This window comes from Geotrypetes seraphini, chromosome 2 (genome assembly GCF_902459505.1).
Source record: "Geotrypetes seraphini chromosome 2, aGeoSer1.1, whole genome shotgun sequence".
Taxonomy (NCBI): domain Eukaryota; kingdom Metazoa; phylum Chordata; class Amphibia; order Gymnophiona; family Dermophiidae; genus Geotrypetes; species Geotrypetes seraphini.
Window position 1 is genome coordinate 34748073 of NC_047085.1, and position 26151 is coordinate 34774223.

Below are 26151 nucleotides of genomic sequence, written 5' to 3' on the forward strand. Positions count from 1 at the left end.
ATATTTGAGCTCACAACCTTTATTCCTATTCATTAAATAACCTCTTAAAATGCATAACATTTCACCCAAGCGTCTGGGTGTTCATCCCTCAGTGTATGATTTCCATATGGAGCTACCTACCCCCTCTGCACACTCAGCCATGTATCTTTCATAAATTGGATGCAATTCTGCAATCAGATAAGTGACAGATAATTGCTGTTTTCAAACCCACTGTTCACAAACACCTCTTTCTAAGCTCTGTCAGAAACCCACTCCCATGGGGGGTTTCACATATTTGGGGTGTTTTTTTTTGTGTAGAATTTCTCCATCATAAGGCCTGAAATTCACTCTTAAGGATCCAGCTTTCCCAGTTCTATTTCTTACTCCAACTGAAGTTCTTCCTCCCTCTGTCTCCCAGCAAGACCCCTAATTCTGCCCCCCAAATCTTCTCCCTCCCCCAGGCATATACTCTCACCTCTTATTTTTTTCTCCTCCTCTCCTCTTATGACCTTCCCTCAAGCTTGTTTTCCACAAACACCAGTGCCACATTGTCAGTCTAGTAGCCACATTGCCCCTCACATGGTAGACTCTCAAATTTCTCTGACCACCCTCCAAAATCTCCATGACACACTCTCAGCTTTTGCTGCCCACCCTAAAAGTAAAAAATCCTAAGGCACACTTTCACCTTGCTTTGTGCTCTGCTCTTCCCTTCCCATGTCACACTCACCTTGCACTGCCTCCCACTTATCCTCAAGGCACAATCACCTTGCTTTGCCCACTTTCCATCCACCCTCGACACTCAAGTTGTTTTGACCCCTCCCCCTGGCCCACAAGGCACACTTACCTTGCCCTGCTTCCCATCCCACCCTTCCCATGGCACACTCATCTAGACAGCTGCACAAGAAAGGGGATCACAGGAATCCCACAGGCATAGTAGCCAGGTTTCTGGGAATCCTGTAGGTTGTAGCCCCACTGTAGCCCAGACCAGGGCTCTACAGTGCTCCAAGTGGCAACACAAAAATAGAACACCAGCGTGTGACCCGAGATGGAGTCATCCTGCAGGACTGAACTGTTATTAATCAGGAACCAAAAATCAAAGGCACCACAATTAAAGTTCATAGGCAAATGATTCAACTTTACTCATTCTTTCATGAAGGTAAGTAGTTCATCATTACAGCTTGTAAACTTGTCAGAATTCCCAAACAGCAGCAAAACAAAAATGCCAAAAGGAATGAACAAATAAACAGCACAAAATAAAGTCCAAACTTTCTGTGAGCACTAATTTTAGTCCCAGCTGCACCTGAGGTTTCAGCTCTCCTCAGAGCTAGCTCTGCCTGCTTCTCAGCAGATAGTTCCACAAACACAAATAAAGTTCAGGGCACTTGTTCTCCAAACTACAGTGCTCAAAGTTAAAGCCTCTGGCAGCCTAAAATATCCCTGCCAGGTAAAGGAGAGTGTCACAGGTTTTGCAAGTCAAAAGCACAGCTAATTGTTTTCAAAATTCCCTCCCTGGGTGTTAGCAAAACCTCTCCCCACAATGACACTCTTAGCTTTGCCAAAAACAACAAAAACAAAGCAAGCAAACAGTTACTTGAAAACCAATAACTCACTGCTTGCAGCTTGAGGCCCAGTCCACCTGCATGGCCTCAGGAAAGTCAGGAGCACACTCTGCTAAACTTTCTTGACAATCCATGGGTTGTTCCTCCTCTGGAACAGGCAGCTCCTCAGCTTGTCCGGCTTCTAATAGCTCCATGGGAATGGGTCTATTGCACCTGCTTGGCCCAGGGGACTCCCTAGGGAAAAAAGGTTTAAACCTTCTCACTAGCTGACCTGCCTGTCTGCTCTCAACTGTTGGTTTAAATACCTTAGGGGCATGCCCTACTCTGTCTGAGTCAGCAGTGTTCCAGGGGCCTCTTGGGCTTCCCCGGTGGCGACTTGGGTATAGGTCACCTAACTCATACTCAGCTAGATCAGGCTCCCCCTGCTGGTCAAAGGAGATATTGTCAGTATCAGGAACCACATGTACCTTCCCGATTCCTCTCCGGGATTTCTTTTGTGTCTGACCTAGTGATCTAACTGGGACCTTGGCAGGGAGAATGCCTGGCTGGTCACAAGGTATGACTTCCAGGCTTGTAGGATTCCTGTGAGGATGGAAAGAGTTCCTAGTCAAGATCTCTGGCAACACCAGAGTGAGGCTTGGAATGCACTAAGGCGGGATACTGGAGCGCCAAAATGAGGCTTGTAACACTAATTGATTCTGAACAGATTTAAGAAATAACTTTCAGCTAAGAAATAAATGTTGGATTTTCATTATTTTTTTTAATGTTTATGTAGTCTAGAATCTGAAGGAAAGTTTGGGGTGGAGTATTGAAGAAATTAACTGTTGTACAGCTGATGATGGAGGAGATTAATCACAGGAGTGCATTGAGATGGAATAGATCTTAGCAGGTATGGGTTAGATTCCAATGGGGACAGGCAGAGATGGGTTTTGTCCCATCTACACTCCTCTTGCTGTGTCCCACCCTCCTACTCTCCCCGTGGTACATTCACTTTGCTCTTTCCCCATCCCACACACCCTCAAGGCATACTCAACTTGCTTTGCTTGCCCCTTCACACTCAGCTTGCTGTGCCTGTCCACTCCCCTCCCCATGGCACATTCACCTTCCTCTGCCCCCTTCCCCATGACATCTTCTGCTCTGTCCACCTCCCCTACAAACCTTGTGCAGCAGGAAGTAGAAGAAGTGAACCACTGCATATCGGATCACCTCTTTCTCTGCCGGCTTAGACCCGACTGCAGAAACATAGAAACATGGCAACAGATAAAGGCAACAATAGCCCATCTGCAGCACTCACTATCTCTTCCTCTCCCTAAGAGATCCCATGTGCCTGTCCCATGCTTTCTTTCAGGCATAGTCTGTCTCCACCACCTCTACCGGGAGACTATTCCACGCATCTAACACCCTTTCTGTAAAAGAGTATTTCCTTAGATTATTCTTAAGCCTGCCACCTCTTAACGTCATCCTATGCCCTCTCACTCTGGGGTTTCCTTTCAATGGAAAGAGGCTGGTCTTATGCGTATTTATGCCACGCAATTATTTAAAGGTGTCTATCATATCTCCCCTCTCCCACCTTTCCTCCAAAGTATACATATTGATATCTTTTGAGTCTGTTCCCATAGCCTTATTACATAGACCACTGATCATTTCAGTAGCCTGTGCTTGTGAACACCCCATCTTTGCAGAGCTCTCTGTGTGTTCTGTGGGGTGAGGAATTCTGTGCATATTCTATAAAGTTCCACAGAATTCCCCCAGGAATAAGTGCGTAAGGTCCTATGAGTTACCCCAAAGCCCTATCCACCATTATAGCATCGTCCAATCAAGTATGTTGCAGGTTTCCAGGTCTCGCTGCGTCTTCTCAGGTAGAAACCAATGTTTCAGCCATCGTGCTGTGGCTTTTTTTTTTTTTTTTTCAGAGTATGCGGTGAGGTCTGAAGTTTGTCTTTATATATTAGGTCCTCAAACCTGATAGGTTGGGGCTGGAGATGAATGCGGCAGGAATGTCCGTTGGTATATTCATTTGGACTCGCTTGCAAGTTCAGTGCATTAAGGCAGTATTTTTCAACCTTTTTATACCTATGGACCTGCAGAAATAAAAAAATTATTCTGTGGACCAGCGGTTGAAGAACATTGGCTAAGTTGTGGGCCTGACCCCGCCCATCTCTACCCAATCTCCACCCCAGACACTGCCTCCATAATAGTACTAATTGCACCTTGCACGTCCCGTGCCTCATCTGGAAGCCTTCCCTCTGACGTTGCAACGTCAGAGACAAGGCTTCCAGTTCAGGCGCAGGATGCCCGTAGGAACCGCTGCCCGTGGCTTTGTGCACTGAATCAGGAAGGAAGAGGGAGCTGGCTCGAAGATAACGCCGCATCGATCGCACCGTGGACCGGCAATTGAAGAACACTGTTTTGGGCCTGATGCACGTGCTGGCCCTGTGGACCGGCAGTAAATTTCTGTGGACCGGCACTGGTCCATGGATCGGTGGTTGAAGAACACTGCATTAAGGAGTGGCTCTGTCACATGTCTCTTCTGTGCTATGCATGCCCGGGAGCAGTTTGAAAAATTGCAAACCGTACTTACAATGGTAGCAGTTGTCGTGATAATAGTTCGTCGGTGTAAGCTATTCTGTTTAGTTACATCGTACATTATTTATCCGGCCTTAACCAAGACCGTCAAAAAGGAGCATTGCTTTTTGAAAATGCAGTTAAAATAATCTATGTTCATCAGCGGCATCAGTCAAATGTCACTATACTGAAGGACCTCTCTTCTTCTTTAATCTTGATCTGCAAATATTTTCCTTTATCACTGAAAGGGCAGCTGTTTTATACCTGTTCGTTGAGTTTCCTAGAAATCCTTTTGAGTTCCTGGGAATAATTCTACCTGAATGCAAGACGAGATTAACTCTAAAAGTCTTTCAGTTTAAACTGGTTTACATTTCAACGTCTCATAAAGTCATGATATAATATTACTTACCCCCTCTTCTATTAAACTGCACTAGCAGTTTGTAGCGCAGGGAGCCGCGCTGAATGGCCGTTCAGCGCGGCTCACCGTGCTAAAATCTGCTATCGCAGTTTCGTAGAAGAGGGGGGTAAGTTTCTAGCGTAACCTAATAAAGACCTGTGACTTTAAAGCTTTGTCACGAAGAACAAATTTTTATTAAAGTTAACAGATGCTGATTAAACCAAATTCAAAGATAAATGCAAGAGATAAAGAGGGGCATTTTTGATACGACATCCAAATCTGAGTATGAATGTTTTGCGGAAGACGCACAAAAAAACAATGGCAAATATGACCATATTCAGAACAGAAAAATATCTATCTTATTATTTTAAAAATGCTGATTTCTCAGATGTGTATCTATCTTTATAAACCATTTTTGATTAAAAAAAAAAAAACAACAACCTACATCCAAAAGGAAAAAAACACACCAAACAAGTCATTGGGATGTAGGAACATAAAAACATAAGAATAGCCTTACTGGGTCAGACCAAAACCCAAAGAGTAGCAACATTCCATGCTACCGATCCAGGGCAAGCAGAGGCTTTCCCTATGTCTTAATAACAGATTATGGACTTTTCCTCCAGGAATTTGTCCAAACCTTTCTTAAAACCAGCTACGCTATCTGCTTTTACCACAACCTCTGGCAACGCGGTTCCAGAGCTTAACTATTCTCCAAGTGGAAAAAATATTTCCTCCTATTGGTTTTAAAAATATTTCCCTGCAGTTTCATTGAGTGTCCCCTAGTCTTTGTAATTTTTGACAGAGTGACAAATCGATCCAACATTTTTAGTAGACTGGTTACACAGACATCCTAGCAGAGCAGTGGGGAACCTACCACTGCTGTGAACCTCACATAAAATGGGTCGGGTACACATCTCACTATCGTCCCTTATATTCTACGATGAGTCCTTCAAATCTCACCTCAAACCTATTGGACCCAACTGTACACTACACCAATAGCCCTTATGCCTGTAGGATTTGGGTGGATTTTGGAAGACTCACATAATTCTCCATAAGTGTAGTAGTTAAAGTGGGGTACGGGCCTGAGTAGGGTTACCAGACGTCTGGGAAAACCCGGATATGTCCTCTTTATAGAGGACTGTCCAAGTGCCCGGATGGACTTTCCAAAGCCTGGCTGTTTCTCCAAGATTTGGAAAGCCCTGATGAGCTCCGGCCGCATCTGGAGGGCCTCTGAGCATGTGCGGATGACATCACACACTTCCGCACATACTGCAGGCCATCCAGACGCAGCTGGAGCTTGTCGGGGGAAGACGAGAGGAGGCTTTGTGGGGGTGGGGCTGGGGGCAGAACTGGCCGGGGCTGGAGGTGAAACAGGGTAGGGTCAAGTGTCCGGGGTTTTGTGACCCCATCTCCGTGGCTACACTGCCCACTAGGCCAATAAAGGAATCTGCTAGCTGCTCTACTAGGACTGGCCGTAACCTCTGAAGCTAGGGCTACCAGATGTCCGGATCTACCTGGACATGTCCTCCTTTTGAGGACATGTCCGGGGATCTGGATGGCTTTTCTTTTATTTTTTTTAATAATTTTTATTATTTTTTTAAATTACAATAGTGTAATACAGTAAATTGACAACATGAAAATATTACAAGAAAACACTATTATAAGCAGAAAGCATAGAATCATAACTATAACCGCCCCCTTCCATCAATTATTGATATTAACAATATTAAACATCTTAATAAGAAGATTCAATATCTATGTTAATCAGTATCTATCCCTACCCAACCCTCCCACCCATCCCAACCCAGATGTGTAATGAAAACAAACAAACAAAAAAAAAAAACCTCAGAAGGCAATATATTATCTATTATATAACGAATCTTTAATGTAAACTACTTGCATCCCATGTACTGACTAAACGTATCTTTATTGTAAACCGTTTCTATCTCATGTACTGTCAAATGTATCTTTATTGTAAACCGCTTCGAACTTCACGGTATATCGGTATATAAAAAATAAATTATTATTATTATTATTACTTTGAATTCGCAAATAATGCCAATGGATTCCAAATTTTGTTAAATAGAACACTACTTCCTGAACGTTCTGCGTTTACTCTTTCAAATCTATATGCAGTACATACATTTGTCCACCAAAATGTGTAATTTAACCTATCATGATTTTTTCAATTTTTTGTGATCATTTGAACCCCAATACCAGTTAAAATCAAGAAAAGACAGCTGGGTTTTGCAAAGCTTTCCTTCGGGCAGGAGGACATCCGCGCATGCACGGTTACAAGGTGATGACATCGCGTGCGCGTGATGTCATTGTGCTGCATCCACGCACGCGCGGAGATCCTGCTCAATGAGAGCAGGTGGCGGGATCGGGGGCAGGAATGGGTGCGTGTGGGGGCGGGCCTAGGAGTCCATAGCCTTATCTGAAGCTATCATACAGGCAGGTATGAACTGTTTTATTCTCATCTTTATGGGGTAGGAGGGGGAGTCATGCCTTCATCCCTCCAGTGGTCGTTTACTCAGTTTGGGCACATTTTTGGCACTCATTCGCTGTTGAAATAGGTCTAGCCTCAAACATCCAAATTGGGGCCTGGACATTTTCTAAAATATTTGGTTGTTGTAGAAAAGTGTCCAAATCATAAGCCCGCCCTAGCCCCACCCAAACCACGCCCTCTTGAGATTTAGACATACTGCAGACAACCACCATAGAAATCCGTCTAGAACAGGGGTAGGCAATTCCGGTCCTCGAGAGCAACAGGCAGGTTAGGTTTTCGGGATATCCACAATGAATATGTACGAGATAGATTTGCATGCACGGCCTCTCTGAGATACAAATCTATCTCATGCATATTTGTCGTGGATATCCTGAAAACCTGACCTGCCTGTGGCTCTCGAGGACCGGAATTGCCTACTCCTGGTCTAGAACATGGGTTTCAAAATGTGAATTGGAAGGGTTTGATAAGAACCCTATCCATCTGCCCCTTTATGCTGCATTTTGGACTTTTTTTCTTTTTTTTTTTTTTTAAATGAGCCCCAAAAGTGCATGCATGTGAACGAATTTGTCAACGAAAGCAGGAAGGGCAAAACTGATTTGCTCTATTGTTGGTTTAAATAGAAAATGCATGCACTTTTGTGCATGAAGCAAAATCAGCAGGTTAAATTCAAGAAATGTGGTTCTAATAGATTCGGGAGGGGGGGAGGGAATTATCAAGTGGCTTTAGGTCTTTAAGTCATGTTATTTGCCCTTTAATGCAATTTAAAGGGCCCTAATTCCTCCTGATTTAAATTACTTTGGTGGTGGTTAAATCTCTGTGGGTTAAGAAGTAATGAAATGCAAATGCATGTTTTGCATTTTATGACTATGCAAATACCCTATCGCAGTGGTACACTGCAAAATGCATTTGGGTCAAAAAATGATGGCACAATAACCCATATGAGAAAACATGACAAACCCCCCTCCCAGCAGTAGTCATGCAAGACTACCACTAGGGGCATCATTTTGCAGCTAGTACCAGATTGGGAAGCAGTGACTGGCATTGTTCCTGCCCAAAGAACCCTCTTGGACCACCACTGTTCTAAAGGTAGCCTTAGAGGGGGGGGGGGGGAGGGAAGGGGGTGTCGGGTCTTGGACTTTATGGGGACTGGGGTGGGTGGAGCTTGACCTGAGAGAGAACTTCATCTGGGGGGAGGCCCAGAAACCAGGGGCCCTGCTCAGCCGGCCCGGGTGGATTTGGGCCGCGGCTCTGTGCCCCGATTCTCCTGCGAGGTGACTCACAAGCAGCGTTATTCCTTTAAAACAAGATTCAGCAACCCGCGGGACTGAGATACTACAGGTTGCTGAATCTTGTGGGAAATCAAGATGGAGTAAAAACCATCTTAACGCACCTGGATAGTGTGCCCTCCCCCCCCCCCCATGTTTCAATTTGAACTTCTGCTTCAAGAAAACTGAAAAGTAGGATATTGATAAAGGGCTCCTTTTACTAAGCTGCGTTAGCGTTTTTAGCGCACGCAGCATTTTAGCGTGCGCTTAACCTGCGCTACATGGCTAGAACTAACGCCAGCTCAATGCCCTAACGCAGCTTAGTAAAAGGAGCCCAAAGTGATTCATTTTAGAACTGAATGCCAGTTTAATTGAACACTTCCCTTGTGTGTTTTCTATTCTTCTACATCTAATGAGCTTATTTACAATACAAAAAAAAAAAAAAAGTACAAACATGAAAAAATGTCAAAAATGTTGGTTTTAGGTTAGCTGTTTGCCGAGACTAAATCCACAGCTGGAACAGGTTTTTTTTTAAAAAACACATGAACCACTTTTTGTTACACGAGTAGGCCTTGCTCATTTTCGGTACCTTTTGTAAAAGCTGAGATCCCTTAAGATACAATCAATTGAGTCTCACTTGTTCTCTTTTTATTTCAGTATTCTCAAATGAGGGACGAAGTGTTCAAGTCAAACTTGGTCTGTGCCTTTATTGTTCTTGTATTTATCACGGCAATCCAAAGTTTGCTTCCTTCTTCAAGGTAAATAATAGGATGGATTTGTAACATAGCATTAGGCGATCATTGTCAGAAAATTACCGTATTTTCACGCATATAGCGCGCACACATGTACAACGCGCACACGGGTATAGCGCACAGGAACAAGGAATTTATGTAAGAAAATTTTGGTATAGGGCACCCACGCGTATACCGCGCATGCTGCTTGTCGCCCCGACTCTCCTCTCGCCGCCCTGTCCTTGAAGTCCTGTCCCCCCCTTGAAGGCCCGCCCCACCCTGAAAGCCTGATGCCCCACCCCGAAGGACCGTTGGCTCCCCCCACCCTGAAGGACCGCTCGCACCCCCCCCGACGTTCGATTCATCCCCCAGCCCCCCTGCACCGTTTGCGGTAGAGAAGCAGCCTACCGTGGATTCGCGACGCCAGTGAGCCCTGCTGCTTCCTCTGCCGGCGGTCCCGCCCCTTATCTGAGCCCTGCGCTGCTTCCTCTGCCGCGGTCCCGCCCTTTCTCTGACGTCAGAGAAGGGGCGGGACCACGGCAGAGGAAGCAGCGCAGGGCTCAGAGAAGGGGCGGGACCGCCGGCAGAGGAAGCAGCAGGGCTCACTGGCATCGCGAACCCACGGTAGGCTGCTTCTCCACCGCAAACGGTGCGGGGGGGGCTGGGGGATGAATGGGACGTCGGGGGGGTGCGAGTGGTCCTTCAGGTTGGGGGACCAGCAGTCCTTCGGGGTGGGGCATCAGGCTTTCAGGGCTGGGGGATGAATCGGACATCGGGGGGAGGGGGAACCAGCAATGTAAAAAAAAAAATTGTAAAACGCGCTCACGCATGGTTATGCTCGGTTTGTAAAATCGTGTATAACGCGTGCGTTATATGCGTGAAAATACGGTACTTGCTCTAAATAATTCAACCATATGAAAGGATCAATTGTTTATGACTTAATATAGGTACATTTTCTGATCTATCATTTTTTTATTTGTTTTTGGAGTATTGTTAAACCTATTAGTTGAGAGACATTGAGAAGAAAAAAGTTCTGGAATGTAAGGGGATGTGATGAGCCACATAATGTTTCCTCACACTCTAGTGCAGCGTTCTTCAACCTTTTGACACCTAAGGACCGGCGGAAATAAAATAATTATTTTGTGGACTTACACCGGTCTGCAGACTGGCAGTTGAAGAACACTGGGCTAAGTCGTGCCCAGCTCCACTCAGTCTCCACCCCAGACCCTTCCTCCATAATAGTACTAATTGTAACACCATGTTTTCCATTCATTTTTCATATGTACACACACAATATAATTGTATTAACAACACATAATGGTTAACCACAAAATTAAAATACACAAAGCACACTGTATGCTTTTCAACATTCATTCCTACCAGAAAACAGATAACCCCATCCAAATGCAGGACCAAAAACTAAAAGTACTAATATTTACAAACAAACCCTAAGATGCAAGTCTCTGCAAGCAGTACAACCCCAGAGGAAAAGAAACAAATGCATTTCTTCCTAAACAGACAAATCAATCACTAAATTTAAAAAAACAGACAAATCAATCACTAAATAAAAAAAATAAAAGCATTCCCCTACCGTTGTTGTCTCTCTCCCTCCATGTGCCTTGCCTTCTGGCCTATCCCCCGGTGTTATCTTTGGGCCAGTCCACGGTGCGATCAACACAGCGTCTTCGGGCCGGCTCCCTGAGTGCTGCATTGCACAAAGCTGTGGGCAGCGGCTCCTTGCGCTTGTCCCAGGCCTCATCTGGAAGCCTTCCCTCTGATGTTGCGATGTTAGAGAGAAGGCTTCCGATTCAGGCGCAGGCCGCGTGTAGGAGCCTTTTCCCACGGCTTTGTGCACTGCAGCACTCAGGGAGCTGGTCTGAAGACGCCATGTTGATCGCACCATGGACAGGTGGCTGAAAAACATTGTCTTGGGCCCGATGGACGTGCCGGGCCTGTGGAGCGGCAGAAAATTTATGCAGACTGGCACCAGTCCACGGACCGGTGGTTGAAGAACACTGCTCTAGTGGATTCAGTGGCGTAGCGAGAGTGAGCAGCGCACGGGGTGATTCTGTAAGAAGGCACCTAACACCTAGCCACGCCAACGCCTAACATGCATAGTGCCTATTTTTTTGAAGGCCGCCTAAATTTCTAGAGGCGCCTTGTTACAGAATCGCGCTTTCTTGATAGGCGCCTATGATTCAATCCGTGCTGATTAAAAAGCTTAATTGAGCTTGTTTTTCAGTTTAGATAGGCGCCTATCTAGTTGGGCGCCTCCGAAATAGGTGCCTAACTTTAGGTGCTGGTTACAGAATTTGGGCCTTAATTCCCCCATTGCCCCAGGTACATTAAACAGATTGTGAGCCTGCCAGGGCAGACAGGGAAAAATGCTTCAGTACCTGAATAAAAAACAAAAAAACAAAACAAAAACTGCAGACTATGTACAGGATGCAGGCATTGTTTATTTTACCATCAATAAAATGCAGTAAAAATACAACCTTAATACCAACCAAGGGACCCGATATGGTCCGTGTTTCAAATAACACACCTTCCTCAGGGGTCCTAATAAACATAAATGATAATCCTAAAATGGTATAATTGATACTTAAAATTACTACATAATGGATCAAAATGGTGTAGCCTAATAATAATCTAATGTGTTATACAGACAAGTAAACAAGTGACATAGTGATTAAGTGATAATGTGTTAAGAACATAAGAAGTTGCCTCCACTGGGTCAGACCAGGGGTCCATCGCGCCCAGCAGTCCGCTCCCGCCGCGGCCCATCAGGTCCATGACTTTTAAGTGATCTTTTATCCAAAACCTTTCAATCCCCATTATTCTTCTATCTATACCCTTTCATAATCCTATCTCTACCTCTATCTATATCCCTCAATCCCCGTATCCTTCAGGAACTTGTCCAATCCCTCTTTGAATCCCCTTAATGTGCTCTGTCCTATCACATCCTCCGGAAGCGCATTCCAGGTGTCCAACACCCTCTGAGTGAAGAAAAATTTCCTAGCATTGGTTCTAAACCTGTCCCCTTTCAATTTCTCCGAGTGCCCCCTTGTTCTTGTAGTTCCCAATAGGCTGAAGAATCTGTGAAATATGTGTGAAATCCAATGTCCCTGTATTGTATGATGATGTGGTTGAGACTTTGCTGAGAATAGTCAAGGAGATGTATTAGCATTTCTTGATAAATTTTCTGAATAACAAGGCTTTAATTTCCTTTCGAAATGATTTGTAGTCAGTCATTGTTGTCAGCATGTTGGAGAGAATTTGGATATGTTTTAAATAAATTGGTAGTAGGGATTGACTTATTTTGTTTTAGAAATAGTGGATATGAGTACAGGATATAATTTTAGTTCCTTTCACTGGTCTATGTATCTACTTCAGCACTATGCATTGTATGCTTGGTATGCTTCTGAAAGTATATCTTTCATGGGATTATGATCCTTATTTTAGAAGCATCTCCATGGGTAAATAGCAGCATTTCCACATATAGAACGTATACATGTGAAAATGAAGATTTCAAAAATCGACTATTTATGTATGGAGATTAACGCTACTTAGATATTTCTAGGAGGTATAGTGGAGATATAGTTTGGGTGAGACAAAAATGTATACGTGTGCTCTCCATTTTTCAAAAACTACCCTATCTATTTTACACAGGGTACTAAAAGATGTACACAGCACTGTTCATTTTGACATTCAGTACCAACCCACTGGCCCTCTTGGCAGCACATGTAGTGAGAGTAGACAATGTGTAAGCTGGTTTCCTCAGCTGGTAGACCCTGGTTCCAGGAGAATGGGCTCTATCCCGGTAAACATTCGACAGCATTGTGAGTCGGTGGGGGTGACTGATGTTCGACCTCACGATGTCAGCAACCAACAAGAAAACATCTCGGTTTTTTGATCAAAGATATGAGCCAGAAAGCATCAGTATGGATGCCCTGGTGCTTTTGTGGCCACGGGAAGGGCTTCTGTATATGTTCCCGCTGTGGCCCAAGATAGGCAGAGTCCTATAGAGAATAAGGATGCATTCAGCACTGGTAGTTCTCATCACCCTGGACTGGCCTAGGCATCCATATGGTCATCTAAGGAGGGACCAGAGTTTCAGACTGCCCTGTCATTCGGGATTACTTTCACAGGGCCCAATTGCCCTGGAGAATCTAGAACGCTTTAGTCTTATGGCATGGGTCTTCAGCACACAGCCTTAGTATGCAAATGTTATTCGGAATAGTGGTTGCCACTCTCAAAGTCCAAGAAGCAGTCAACCTTGGCCACCTATGAGAAGGCCTGGAGGTGCTTCTAGAGCTCGTGTGCCCAGAAGGGTGCAGACCCAGTCATGGCACCATTGTCTCTAGTTCTAGCTTTCCTTCAAGAAGGGCTTGAGAAAGGACTAGCAGTTGGCTCCCTCAAGGTAGAGGCAGCGAGTCTCTTGTGCTTCAGATCCAGTCTAAGAAAAGGACATTGGCCTTTCACCCAGATGTGTCCAGATTTCTGAAAGGAGCTTTATGCCTGCATCCTCTAGTGTGTCAACCTTTTTCATCGTAGAGTCTTAATCTCATTCTGTGGGCTCTCACTAGAGCTACCTATGAGCCCTTGGAGGCAGCGTCTTTGATGGATCTGACAGTCAAGATTTTGGAGACGGTGGTTTCTCTGAGAACAGTCCCCTCTTTCTTGCCAAAAGTAATTTCCAGCTTCTGCATCAGCCAGGAAGAACAGTTGCTGGCCTTCATGCCCGCAGGGTCAAAAAAGTAACAAAGCTCTGAAATTGCTGGATGTTCGCAGAGTGGTGCTCCGCTATCGGGAAGTCACAAATGAGTTTCAGCTATTGGATCATCTCTTTTGGTTAGCGGGTACCAGCCACTGGGGCCGACCGGCTTCAAAAGTGACCATTTCTAGATGGATTCATATGGCCATTTCTTCAGCTTAAATTTGCAGCAGAAAGCAATTACCAGTAGCCAATCTTCCTAGTCAAATCTACTGTACAGCGTCAATTAAACAGATGAGTAGGACAAGAAGATCCTTATCAGCTGACAACTGCTAGCTTTATGATATGTTTTCATGTTCATATTGGGGGGTTTTTTGGGGGGAGGGGGTTGTATAGGAAATGTGTGCAGATAAATGCTAGTCTGCAAAAACTGTTATTGAGACAGACATGGGGGAAGCCATTGCTTGCCCTGGTTCAGTAACATGGAATGTTGCGACTCTTTGGGATTCTCCATGGAATGTTTCTACTCTTTGGGGTTCCAGAGTCTTGCTTGCTCTTTGAGATTCTAGAACGTTGCTACTATTTGAGTTTTTGCCTTGATTGGCCACTGTGAAGGCAAGCTACTGGGCAAGATGGTCTTGCTAATTTGGAGGAACATTCCCAGGTACGTCAGTGTACCACACCTAACAGTACTATTTTTTTTAAAATAAAAACCTCAAGGTTTCTCTGAGGACATAACCCTTTTCCCTTTAGTCTTCATGTATTTACTGACTTACCTTTTCTCTCCTCCACCTCATTTCATGTTCATCAATCTATTCTTTCTCCTGTTTACTTTATCTATTTTTAACATTAGATATGATATTTTTTTATATTTTTAATTTTTTTTATTGTAAACCATTTAGATACCTGACTGTAAACGGTATAACAAAAATAAAGAAACTTGAACTTGAACCTTTTTCTATCTCGGTAAGCACACACAGAAGCTAGGGGAAAGGATAATTTTAATATGTCAGATATTTTGAAAATCCTACACCATCAATGCCCTTTGCTTCTGAGGTGACAAGGCTTGCCCTTTTAAAACTGCAAAGCAGAAGATAATAAAAATCTTTGAGCATCTGATTTATCACTACAAATTGCCTGCTAGAAGGGTCCAGTTCTACTTCTACAGGATCATTTCATGGCTGTTGAAGACTTATTTTGTATTTTGACATTTCAGTTATGAATCTGTATATTGGAATTTATTAGCCTCAGTTATAAAGAGATACACCCCAGGTGGTATACTGCAGTGCGATTTCACATAAAACGTATGATTTTGTTAACTGCATAACAAAGATCGAACATAAGCATAAACACAAGCAATTAGGTAAACTTGGGAATGGAAGAATGAATCCTAGAAATAGCACAAACATGATATATTATCAGAAATATAAATATTTAATAGCACTGCAAAATAATTATATAACAAAACTATGGCAAATATTATCAGAATATGAATGATACCATAATAGGAAAACATATTCATATAATATAGGCGTGATATACATAGGGCTCCTTTTATTAATCTGGTGCGTGCACTAAAAACGCTAACACATCTTCGTAAAAGGAGCTCATAATGTCAGCACAGTACAAAAGCACTATTTTAATAAGTACATATTAGATTCATATAACACAGGTATGATAAACACCATATCTGCATGGTACAAATGACACACATGAATAGGGACACATTAGAATAATCAAATATGACTCTAATAATGTTAGTACAAAAATGATACAGCACATAGTGGTGACAAAGGGAAGCGAACAAGAGCCAGAGGTGTCCACAAAGTTTATTAAAAATTCTTCAGACGCTCAACTCGACTGGACACTTAGGACCAAATTCTCCAAACGGCATCTCAATGTTAATGAACCAATCGGGACGCATTGCAGTCACCATTTTTAGGTGCCTATCTTGCACCTGTGGCAGTGGCGTAGTAAGGTGCGGGTTGGGCGGTCTTCCCCAGGCGCAGTCTTCCTAAGGACATAGCACCCCTCCCCCACTCCTTGCACACGTGCGCCCCATGCCTTCCCCATACCTTTTTACTTCCCCGGCTGTTTGTGGCATGTTCAGCTATGCGGCTCTTTGAGCAATACGTTTTCATTAGCATATTAAAATTGCAATATGCAGTACTTTTTCCTTAGATGCTAAGTGTTCCAGCACCATCTAGTGGATTGTTATGTACTCCCCTGACGCAGGCTTCAATGCTGAAGCTGAAACACGGACCATGTCGGGTCTGAAAGGATATGCAATATGGACTGATGATTATTTTTACATGTGATGTATCCAATAAATGATTCAACTCAATTCCATCTCAGATTGATGTGTACGGTTCCCTCCCCACTTCTTCTCTGTATATTTACCGTGGGGTTGTTTGTCTTCTCAGGAGTAGCCTCCACATTCTGGAACTCACTCTCAGAGGGGCTACGTTTAGCATGAGACTACCTCTACTTCAGAAAGCAGGAGAAAGCCTGGCTTTTTCCCTTGTCTCATTCCACCAATGCCTAAGAGCCAGCCTCATCTGTGATGTCACAATGACTTGATTGTCCTACACTTGGCTCACTTTTACTACATTTTGATTTCTGCAGAGGCGCAGTGGTTAAAGCTACTGACTCAGCACCCTGAGGTTGTGGGTTCAAACCCAAGCTGATCCTTGTGACCCTGGGCAAGTCACATAATCCCCCCCCCCCCATTACCCCAGTACATTAGATAGATTGTGAACCTCCTTGAGTACCCGAATAAACTCATGTAAATCATTCTGAGCTCTCCTGGGAGAATGGTGTAGAAAAATGAATGAATGAATCTAGAAAATCAAAGAAAGCTTTACATTTGGCCTTGTAAGATATTGGTATCCAGCGCAGTTTTATTTTCATTGGAAGCTTCTATACCGCTGCTAATGACTGGGGAGTCAATTCAAAGCAGTTTTCAAAGACATCTGTAATGGATTTTAAATACAGATTCCGATGGGTTCCACTGTGACTGTGGTCGGCCTCCTAGCTGCTTGGCTAGGGTATCATGTTTGCATTTGCATTATTACGCTATTATATATGTATACTATCGGTGGACTGGTAAGGGGGTAGCAGTCTTCCTCAGGGCACTGGCATCCCTTCCTGCTCTCCACACACCCACCCCCTTTCCACTCCTTCCCTCCACCCCCCCACCCCCGTAGCTTTTTAACTGCTCACATCGGTTTTGGGTGTTTTAGCCACCTAGGAAGTGACATGAGAGAGAGCGCCGAAGCCGACGCGAGCAGCAAGTTTGTGGCCGCTTGTGCCGAAGATAAAAAGATAGGGGGGAGGAGTGCGCACACGTGGCAGAGGTGGCGGCGGGGAAGAGGGTGGGAGAGGGGCACCACAACCGTGGGCGCCGCTCACCCCTGCTACACCGCCATATACTATCCCCCCTCTTTTACAAAGGTGCGCTAAGCTTTTTAGTGCTCGCTAAACATGCGCTAAACGCTAACGCGTGCATGTCATCCTATGGACGTGTTAGCATACGCATTGATTTAGCGCGTGCTAAATCCACCCTAAAATGCTTAGCGCCTATGTTTACACAAAGTTACAGTAAACCATTCTAAGTATGCTATATTTACACCCTCCTAAATAAGTTAACTGTTACAACTAAGGGGTCCTTTTATCAAGCCGCGGTAGTGGGGTTAGCGCGTCGGACATTTCATCAGGCGCTAACCCCCGCGGCTGGCTAAAAAACGAACGCCTGCTCAATGCAGGCGTTAGCAGCTAGCGCGGCAGGCGGTATTACGCGCATTAAACCCCTACCGCAGCTTGATAAAAGGACCCCTAAGTATTCTATATTTACATGCACCTTAAATAGTTCTAGCAATGTGTCCTATTTACTCTCCTCCTAGATAATTCTTGTTGCATTCATCCTAATTTATTTCAGTTCCGTTTACTGTATTCACAACAGTTCTGGAAAGATCATTTCTCAGTGGTGCTTCCAGTTTCTGAATTAACTGGAGCTGGGAAATGTGATACGATACAGTGTCTGACCATTTTATACCCTTAATTTACTCTTGCGGCAAAGTACGTCATGTTGGGGAGGTGAGCGATTGCATTTCCTACCTCAGGTTGCAAATTAATGTGCTTCACTACTGTACCTTTGGGAAAGTTGGGTCCTGGCTTAAACTCTAGTGATAATTATTAACATGTGACCCGTTGAATGAAAAATCTTTTTTTTTTTTTTGTTGCTTTACTAAAATCTCGCCGTGTTCTAAATTGTTCTTTTATTTCCACAGGATGGTGGCCATGATCATTCAGTTTTCGATTCTGATTATGCTGCATGCCGCTCTCGTGCTAATAACCACTGCGGAGGATTATAAATGTTTGCCCTTAGTGCTCCGGAAAACGTGCTGCTGGATCAATGAGACTTACCTGGCCAGAAACGTCATCATCTTTGCTTCCATAATGATTAATTTCCTTGGAGCCGTGATCAATATTGTAAGCATCAGAGAAAAAAATAATAATAATCATGCTGTACACTTGAAATATAATAATAGACAATCAAACTAATTTGTTTATTTGACCCTACAAGCATGTTTTGTTTTTTTTTAAATTAAAGGCTCCTTTTACAAATTCACGTTAGCCTTTTTTATCAATGGCCACAGCGGTATTAGCTCCGATGCTCATATGAGCATCGGAGCTAATACTGCCGTGGCCATCTAACGGCTTTATAAAAGGGAAGGGGTAAATCTATTTATAGACAGAAATAGATGGAGACATATATTGGATCGATATTAAGTTCACAGTAGTGAGCAGCTTACAAGCCACTTCCCATCGTGAGTTGTCTTAATGCCAGATATTCAATGCTTGAGCATCCACAACTCCTGGTACTGAATATATCCATTACGAGTACCAATCCTAAAGTTAACTGGGCACTGGCGGATATTCAGACCGCTTAACTCACCCCATAAAGGGTCCTTTTACTAAAGCCATGGCAAAAGTGGCCTTAGCGTGCCTCATACATGAGTCTTTCTTGCGTGCTAAGGCCACTTGTGCCACAGCCGGAAAATGGCACATTTCTCCATTTTCTGAATTAATGGCCACGTGATAATTTTGCCTTTAGCAGGTGGTAATTAAAAAAAAAAATTACTGTGTGAGCCCCTTCTGCCACTAATTTTGTAAGTAGTAAGGCCCCCCTGCGATAATCAATTAACACATGGCAATGCCTCACGGGCTGTCAAGCCTACTCTCTATCCTCCAACACGTTCCAATAGAGGAAAATTTAAAAATGTTTTTTTCTAGCATGCAGTGTGCATGCACAAAGAGGCAAATTTACCATGGGACACCAATGTATATCACTACATAAATAGAAACTTGTGGAACCCCAAAATTTAAACATTTATCCAACTAAACGCATCCCACGGTAAGCTTTTTACACGTGATTACCACAGTTTGGTAAAAGGACCCCAAAGTTAGGACAGTCTTTTTTTCTGACCTAATGTTATGTAGTTACTGACGCTGGCTTTTACAAAGCTGAGGTAGAGGTTTCTACCACGGGCTGGCGAGGTAAACGCTCCGATGCTCATAGAAGCACCAGCCCGCAGTAGAAACCGCTACTGCAGCTTTGTAAAAGGAGCTTTAAGCCGGTTAGCAGACTGGAAATCATCTCTAACCGGCCAAGTTTACACTTTGCCCCATCTCTGTCCCAGCATGCTCAAATTAGCCAGTTTTGCAAGGACAGTTAGAGGGGATATTCAGTGCCTATGAGCTAGATTTACTAACCTGGCCGATCCGCGGCAGGCCGCCGAATTCACAAAGGGCCAGCATGCAAATGGGGGCGATCGAAGGAACGCCCCCCCCACCGACCGCACGGATCGCTGGAGAGTGATCTTTGAGCATGCGCAGACCATCTTCCTTGACTGTAGATGGTCTGCGCATGCCCTGGCCCTTCGTGCCTGGCAGAGCTCTTTTTCTTTTTTTACTTACTTTACTGGGTTTTTTTTACTTCGCGAGCCCGTGGTTTTAACCTGCGGGTTAAAACCACAGGCTCGCACTGCGGGGAAGGGCAGGCAAGTCGGGGCTGAGCAGAGCTGGAGAGTCGGGGGCTGAGCAGGGCGGCAAGAGGAGAGCAGGTCGTGGCAGAGAGCGGGTTTATTTCAGGGCTGCAGGGCTGGCAGGGCAGTCGGAAAGGAGGCGAGCGACTGGTCCCCAGCAGTCGCTTCTTGTTGATCGGCCAGCCCAGTCGGTGTTTAAGATTTTTGTTTAGTGAATCGCGTCCCTGCCTACTTTGCATTTCATTTCCCTCATTTGCATGCCCGGATCGGAATCAGATCGGTACACAGGTTAGTGAATTGGGTAAGAGGGAAATCAGGTCGCAAAGGGCTCGCAAACCGATCGGTACACGATCGGTTTGCTTAGTGAATCTAGCATAGCCCCAGACAGGCAATTTAAATGCCCAGGAACCTCTCCTGGCCATTTAAATCATTTTGAAAGTTGATCCCTTTCTACATATCGATGTAGATACATCAAGCCCTTTAAATCCTCAACATAATGCATCTGCTGTTTAAGGACAGAGCTTCCAAACTGGCTAATTATCTCTTTCTTCTGAGAATTACCCACTACAAAAGCATTTCTCTTGCTCTGTTCTTTTCCTGCTTACTGAGCCATTAGAGTTCAATTACTAATGTCTTTTTCTCGGGGGGGGGATGCCAGCCTTCATGAGATTTGGCATAGGTAAATGGTGTATCATTCTCTTGGAACACCGCATTGTTTGCAGTCAATTGGGCAAGGCAAAAGTGTCAGCAGGAACGCCAGCTACCATCTTCTACAGCCACCAACGAATGTATTTTTCGATCAACAATGTAAACAGCCTCCTTTCAAGTTCTCTGTTTGCAGCTTGCAGTTCCTATGTCGGCTGTTCCCTTTTGATAGTTCAACAAGATTTTTTTTTTAAACAAATAGGATCCTGCCAGCATTGGCAGACCTGTTGGGTATGAGAAGCAAAGACCCTGAGGCTCATGTGCTATTGGAAAGAAAATTTCACCAGATCAGTTTTGGGTGCTAAAATGGAAAAAAAGCGTACATGCTTTTTGCGAATAATATCTAATCTAATCCTTAGGTTTGTATACCGCATCATATCCACGTTCGTAGAACTCGACGCGGTTTACAGTAGGGGAAATAGGAAGGAACTACAATAGAGGGTTAAAGATAGAAGTGTGAAGAAAATTTAGAGGACTTGGGATGCCAAGATATAAGAGATTTTTTGATTTCTAAGTTGGAGGGAGACTTACATTTTTTGAGAAAAGCCAGGTTTTCAGATGTTTGCGGAAAACTTGGAGAGAGCTCAAGTTCCGAAGAGGGGAGGTAAGGTTGTTCCAGAGCTCAGTGATTTGTACTATTTCAGCTGAAAAACTTGTTTTTTGTTATTTTTTTTTCTCCTTCACAATAAGTAAAATGTATTCCCTAGTTTCAGGAGTATAAATATCAGTGTGTGCTACAGATAAGACTCCCCCCCTCCTCTTTTATCAAGCTGCGCTAGAGGTTTTTAGCGCAGGTCATATGAATTCTATGAGCGTCAAATCATTTACCATGCTGGCTCATGCTGCCTAGTGCAGCTTAATAAAAGAGGCCCAAGATGTGTTATTTTACCACTAATGTGCTTTTTTAGCGCAGGGCCCATGTAAACAGTGAGAGCTAGGGGCCCTTTTATTTATTAACTGCCTTTTTCATGATGAGATTCGCCCAAAGGGGTTTATAATACGCTGTATAGTAATCAGGTACTCTTTAAGTATTTTTCTCTATCTGTCAAGTCTCTTTCATTTGAAAGGAAGCTCTGGAATGAGAGGGCATAGGTTGAAGTTAAGAGGTGTCAGGCTCAGGAGTAATTTAAGGAAATACTTTTTCACAGAAAGAGTGGTCGATGCATGGAACAGTCTCCCGGTAAAGGTGGTGGAGACAGAGACTGTGTCCGATTTCAAGAAGGTGTGGGATCCCTAGAGAGAAGAGATAATGGTTACTGCCATGGCTTCTCCTCACTACAGCTCCCTTATAGGTGACGGTGAGCCCCCCAAACCACCTCCAGAATCCCCTAGATCCACTTATCTACCACCCCAATAGCCCTTATGGCTGCAGGAGCCACTTATATGCTAGTAAAAAAGGGTTTTGGGGGTGTATAGGGCAGTGCACATGTTTAAGTATCAATGCAGTGATTGCAGGGGCTTATGGGCATGGGTCCTTTTCTCTATGTGTCCTAACCCACCCCCAAGACGACTTAAGCTGCCTGTTGCTGGACGACTAGGCTTTCCTATGCCAGGTGGCCAGGTGATGATGGTATGGAGGCTGAATTTTAAAGTTGTGATTAAAATTTTTATGGGGGGGGGTCGGTGACCACTAGGATAGTGTGTGGGGGTCTGTTTTATGTGTTTTCAATGCATATCTGGTGAATTTAGGTGGGTTTTTGTGACTTAGACCATGTTTCAAATGGTCTAAGTCACAACGTCCAAGTTCCGTCGATCGTGGGCTGTATCACTTTTGGTTTTTTGCTGTACGACTAAGTCTAAGCCGGCCCACGTCCCGCCCAACTCCCGCCCTCGACACGCCTCCCGAAACACCACTATGAGGGCCTAAGTCGTTTAGAAATACGTCCAGAACCCGGTTTGATTATCGGCGCTTGGACATTTTTGAGAAATGTTCGTCCAAGTGCCGACTTAGGCCGGTTTTTGGACGTTTTTCTCTTTCGATTATGAGCCCCTTAGCCAATAGGGAGAGGAGGAGATTGTGGAGGCGGATGAGGGACTGGATGGGCCATTTGGCCTTTATCTGCCATCATGTTTCTATGTTACCTATGTCCTGGCAGGCTCGCAATCTAACTGTGGTACCTGGGGAAAATGGAATGCTAAGTGACTTGCCCACAGCCACAGGGAGTAGGCTGGAATCAAGCTCACAACCTCAGGGTGCCGAGGCAGCAATTCTAGGCCACATCTCCAGTTACAGTACAGGGTAGTTACAGTGGCTTAATGTGGATAACTTACCCCTTAATGAGTTGCAAAATCATGCAAGCTGCTCTATCAGTGCATGGTAAAATTATGTACAAAAGGCCCTGCATCACACAACATTTTTGTATTATAAATAACTACACCTCACAGTGAGAGTTCAGTGAGGTATATTTATTTGTTTTGCAAAGTTCTGCATAGCAAATTTTCGCATACTATTTTTTTTTTTCTACACTCATTGTCATGCAGGAAAAACAAAATAGCATGTGGAAATAACGCGGTTTGAAAAGTTCAGTTAAAAAAAACCCCAAGTTAAATAAATATTTTTTTAAAAAATGTAACAAAATCTATTCTGACTTGATGGGAAAACTGGATACTCACTGGACTAAGGGGTCCTGTTATTAAGGCGCGCTAACCGATTTAGCGCATACTAAATGCTAAGGCATCCATTATATTCTGTGGGCACCTTAGAATTTAGGGCTCCTTTTACAAAGGCACGCTAGTGGTTTTAGCGCGTGCTAAAATGCCCCACGTGCTAGCCGCTACCGCATCCTTTTAAGTAGACGGTAGTTTTTCGGCTAGCGCACACTATAGCGTGCACTAATCTTGTGCGTGTGCTAAAAACGCTAGCGCACCTTAGTAAAAGGAGCCCTTAGCGCGCGTTAATCTTTAGCTTGTTATAAATCGGTTAGCGCACCTTAATAAAAGGACCCCTAAGTGTACAGCCTTCAATGGAGACGATGGTGAGAAATATAACAGTTTAAAAACAAAATTAACTTCTTTTTTACTGAAATTTTCAAGCCACCCTCGTAAGTACTTTAGTAAATGGCTTTCATTGTAATTTAAAGACTTTTATCTAATAATGTGCAATTTGTAAACAAGTATGATGAAAAATATACAGAAGACTGTATTATACAGTAAAAATAAATTTAAAAAGTCATATATTTGAGATCATACATGAGAACAGTATTTTGAGCTTACTAGTATATCCAATTGCTTGAAATGCAACGGAATTTTGTTATGTTTCTTAGATGTATTTAAAATTTTTGGTGACTTTGCTTATTTGCTTCAGAATTTACTTAGATCTGCCAGGATCTCTCTCTTTCTTTATCTCTCTTTTTTCTTTTTTATTTCAATTCATCTTCTCTGCTTTTCTATCCTTTCTATTTCTTTTCTTAGCAGTTTCAAATACTCTGAATTCTTCTTACTAATCTACTATATGCAAATAACAGCAATTATGGTTTCTTTTGTTTCTACATCACTATTTCTTATTCAATTTTTATGTATTTGAACTGCTTTCTGTATATTACTTATAATATTCAATAAAATTAATGAACTAAAAAAAAAAAATAAAAAAAGATCTGCCAGGAAAAATCTTTCTAGTTTTTTTTGAGGAAAATCTGATTTTCACAACAAACTCGAACCAAACTTTTCTGAATGCAGCTTGACTCTGAATGTTTGCCACACATTGAGCAAGGGGAACAAAAGCATATTCTAGATCAGGGGTGCCCAAATGGTCGATCGTGATCGACCAGTAGATTGCAAAGGCAACGCGAGTCGATCACGTTGCCTTTGCGATCTTGTTCTCCCTGCCTCCTCGAGCCAGGCCACATGCATACAAGCGCCGGACGCACAAACCTGTACTTCTGATGTCAATTCTGATGTCGGAGAGGAAGTTCTAGGCCAGCCAATCACTGCCTGGCTGGCCTGGAACTTCCTCTCTGATGTCAGAAGGGGGTGGGAAGGCTTGTGGGCCCAGTGCTTGTATGCACCAGGTCTGGTTCGGGGAAGCAGGGAGAAATTGGAGTGGTGGCTTGGGGGGGGGGCTGGGAGAGAGAAAGAATTGGGAAAGTGGAGAAATTGGCACGATGGCTTGGGGGGGCAGGGGGAGAGAGTAAGAAAGACAGAAATAAAGAGGGGGCAGGAGAGAGAAAGAAAGACAGGCAGGCAGGAGGAGAGAGAGAGACAGAAAGAAAAGGGGAGGGGGACAGAAAGAAAGAAATATTGGATTTACAGAAGAAGGAAGTGCAACCAGAGGCTCGTGAAATCACCAGACAAAAAGGTAGGAAAAATTATTTATTTTCAATTTAGTGATCAAAATGTGTCCGTTTTGAGAATTTATATCTGCTGTCTATATTTTGCACTATGGCCCCCTTTTACTAAACCGCGATAGTGGTTTTTAGCGCAGGGAGCCTATGAGCGTCGGGAGCTGTGAGGGGCATTCACGCAGCTCCCTGTGCTAAAAACTGCTATCGCTGTTTAGTAAAAGGGGAGGGGGTATATTTGTCTATTTTTGTATAGTTGTTACTGAGGTGATATTGTATATTTTAAAGTCACCTGCCTTGACCTCCGAAAAAAAAAAAACCCCGAATACAAATGATAATTAACATTTTCTCTGCGTAGTGTGCTTTGTGTTTTTTTTAAAATTTTAATGTTGGTAGATCATTTTGACTTGGTCATTTTAAAAGTAACTCGCAAGCCAAAAAAGGGAGGGCACCCCTGTTCTAGATACACGTTTGGGTGACTCAAATGCTTATTTCCTGTAATATTCCATTCTGGTAACGCATATATTTTGTAGAAATTATTCACTGATTTTGTAAAATAGAAATGTGAGGGGCTGCTGAAAAGTTCTCAGCCCAACTAACAAAGTTGGGGCAGTCAGAAAAATATGGAATAAAAAAAGTGGAAAATCGCTGGACTAAAGGGCCCTTTTACTAAGGCGCGTAAACAATTAACGTGTGATAAATACTAAGGCAACCATTATATTCTATGGGCGCCTTAGCGTTTAGCATACACTAATCATTGGCACGCCCTAAATCAATTAGCACGCCTTAGTAAAAGGACCCCTAAGTATATAGCCCTTGATGGAGACTGCCCCAACTTTGCTGGTTGGGCTGAGAACTTTTCAGCGGCCCCTTGTAATTTTATTTTTTGTTATGCAGAGACTCCGAGCAGAGTCTCTGTTTTTTTATGTTAGGAAAAGGAATTAATACCTCAATAGTTGTAATTTCAAAATATGGGCTTGATTATAATACATTCATGACCTCATTTTCCATGAATATGTGAGGTTGTTTTCTTGACATTGCGAACATCTGAAATTCAAGAGAGGAAATTCAGTGACCATTATTGTCTAAATTTTTGTCATCTATTCTAGAGGTTTCAAATTTATTGTCTGTCTACTTACCATATTTTCGCTCCATAAGACGCAATTTTTTTCCACTCAAAAGTGGGTGGAAATGTTGGTGCATCTTATGCAGCAAAGATACCTTTTAAAAAAAAAAAAAAAAAAAACCCTCACCTTGTCGTACCTTTTTAAATGTCCCTTATAGCCTGGTGGTCCAGCAGTGTATCGGCCGACAGGAGTGAGCTTTCCGCGCTCCTGCCTTGGCCCGTGTCGCTTTCTGAATGGCTGCCGTCAGTTCTCGCAGGACTTGTGAGAACTGACAGC

The 26151-nt window shown here is 43.6% G+C and overlaps 1 protein-coding gene across 4 annotated transcripts in view; it reads left to right on the top strand.

Annotated features, from left to right (window-relative positions):
- ADCY8 (adenylate cyclase 8) overlaps window positions 1–26151 on the top strand; it is a 588267-nt gene that overhangs the window by 383521 nt on the left and 178595 nt on the right. For all 4 annotated transcript variants that reach the window (XM_033933219.1, XM_033933220.1, XM_033933217.1 and 1 more), the window contains 2 exons: window positions 8932–9032; window positions 18009–18210. In XM_033933219.1, the coding sequence (XP_033789110.1) occupies window positions 8932–9032; window positions 18009–18210 (303 nt within the window). The remainder of the gene's footprint in view (window positions 1–8931; window positions 9033–18008; window positions 18211–26151) is intronic.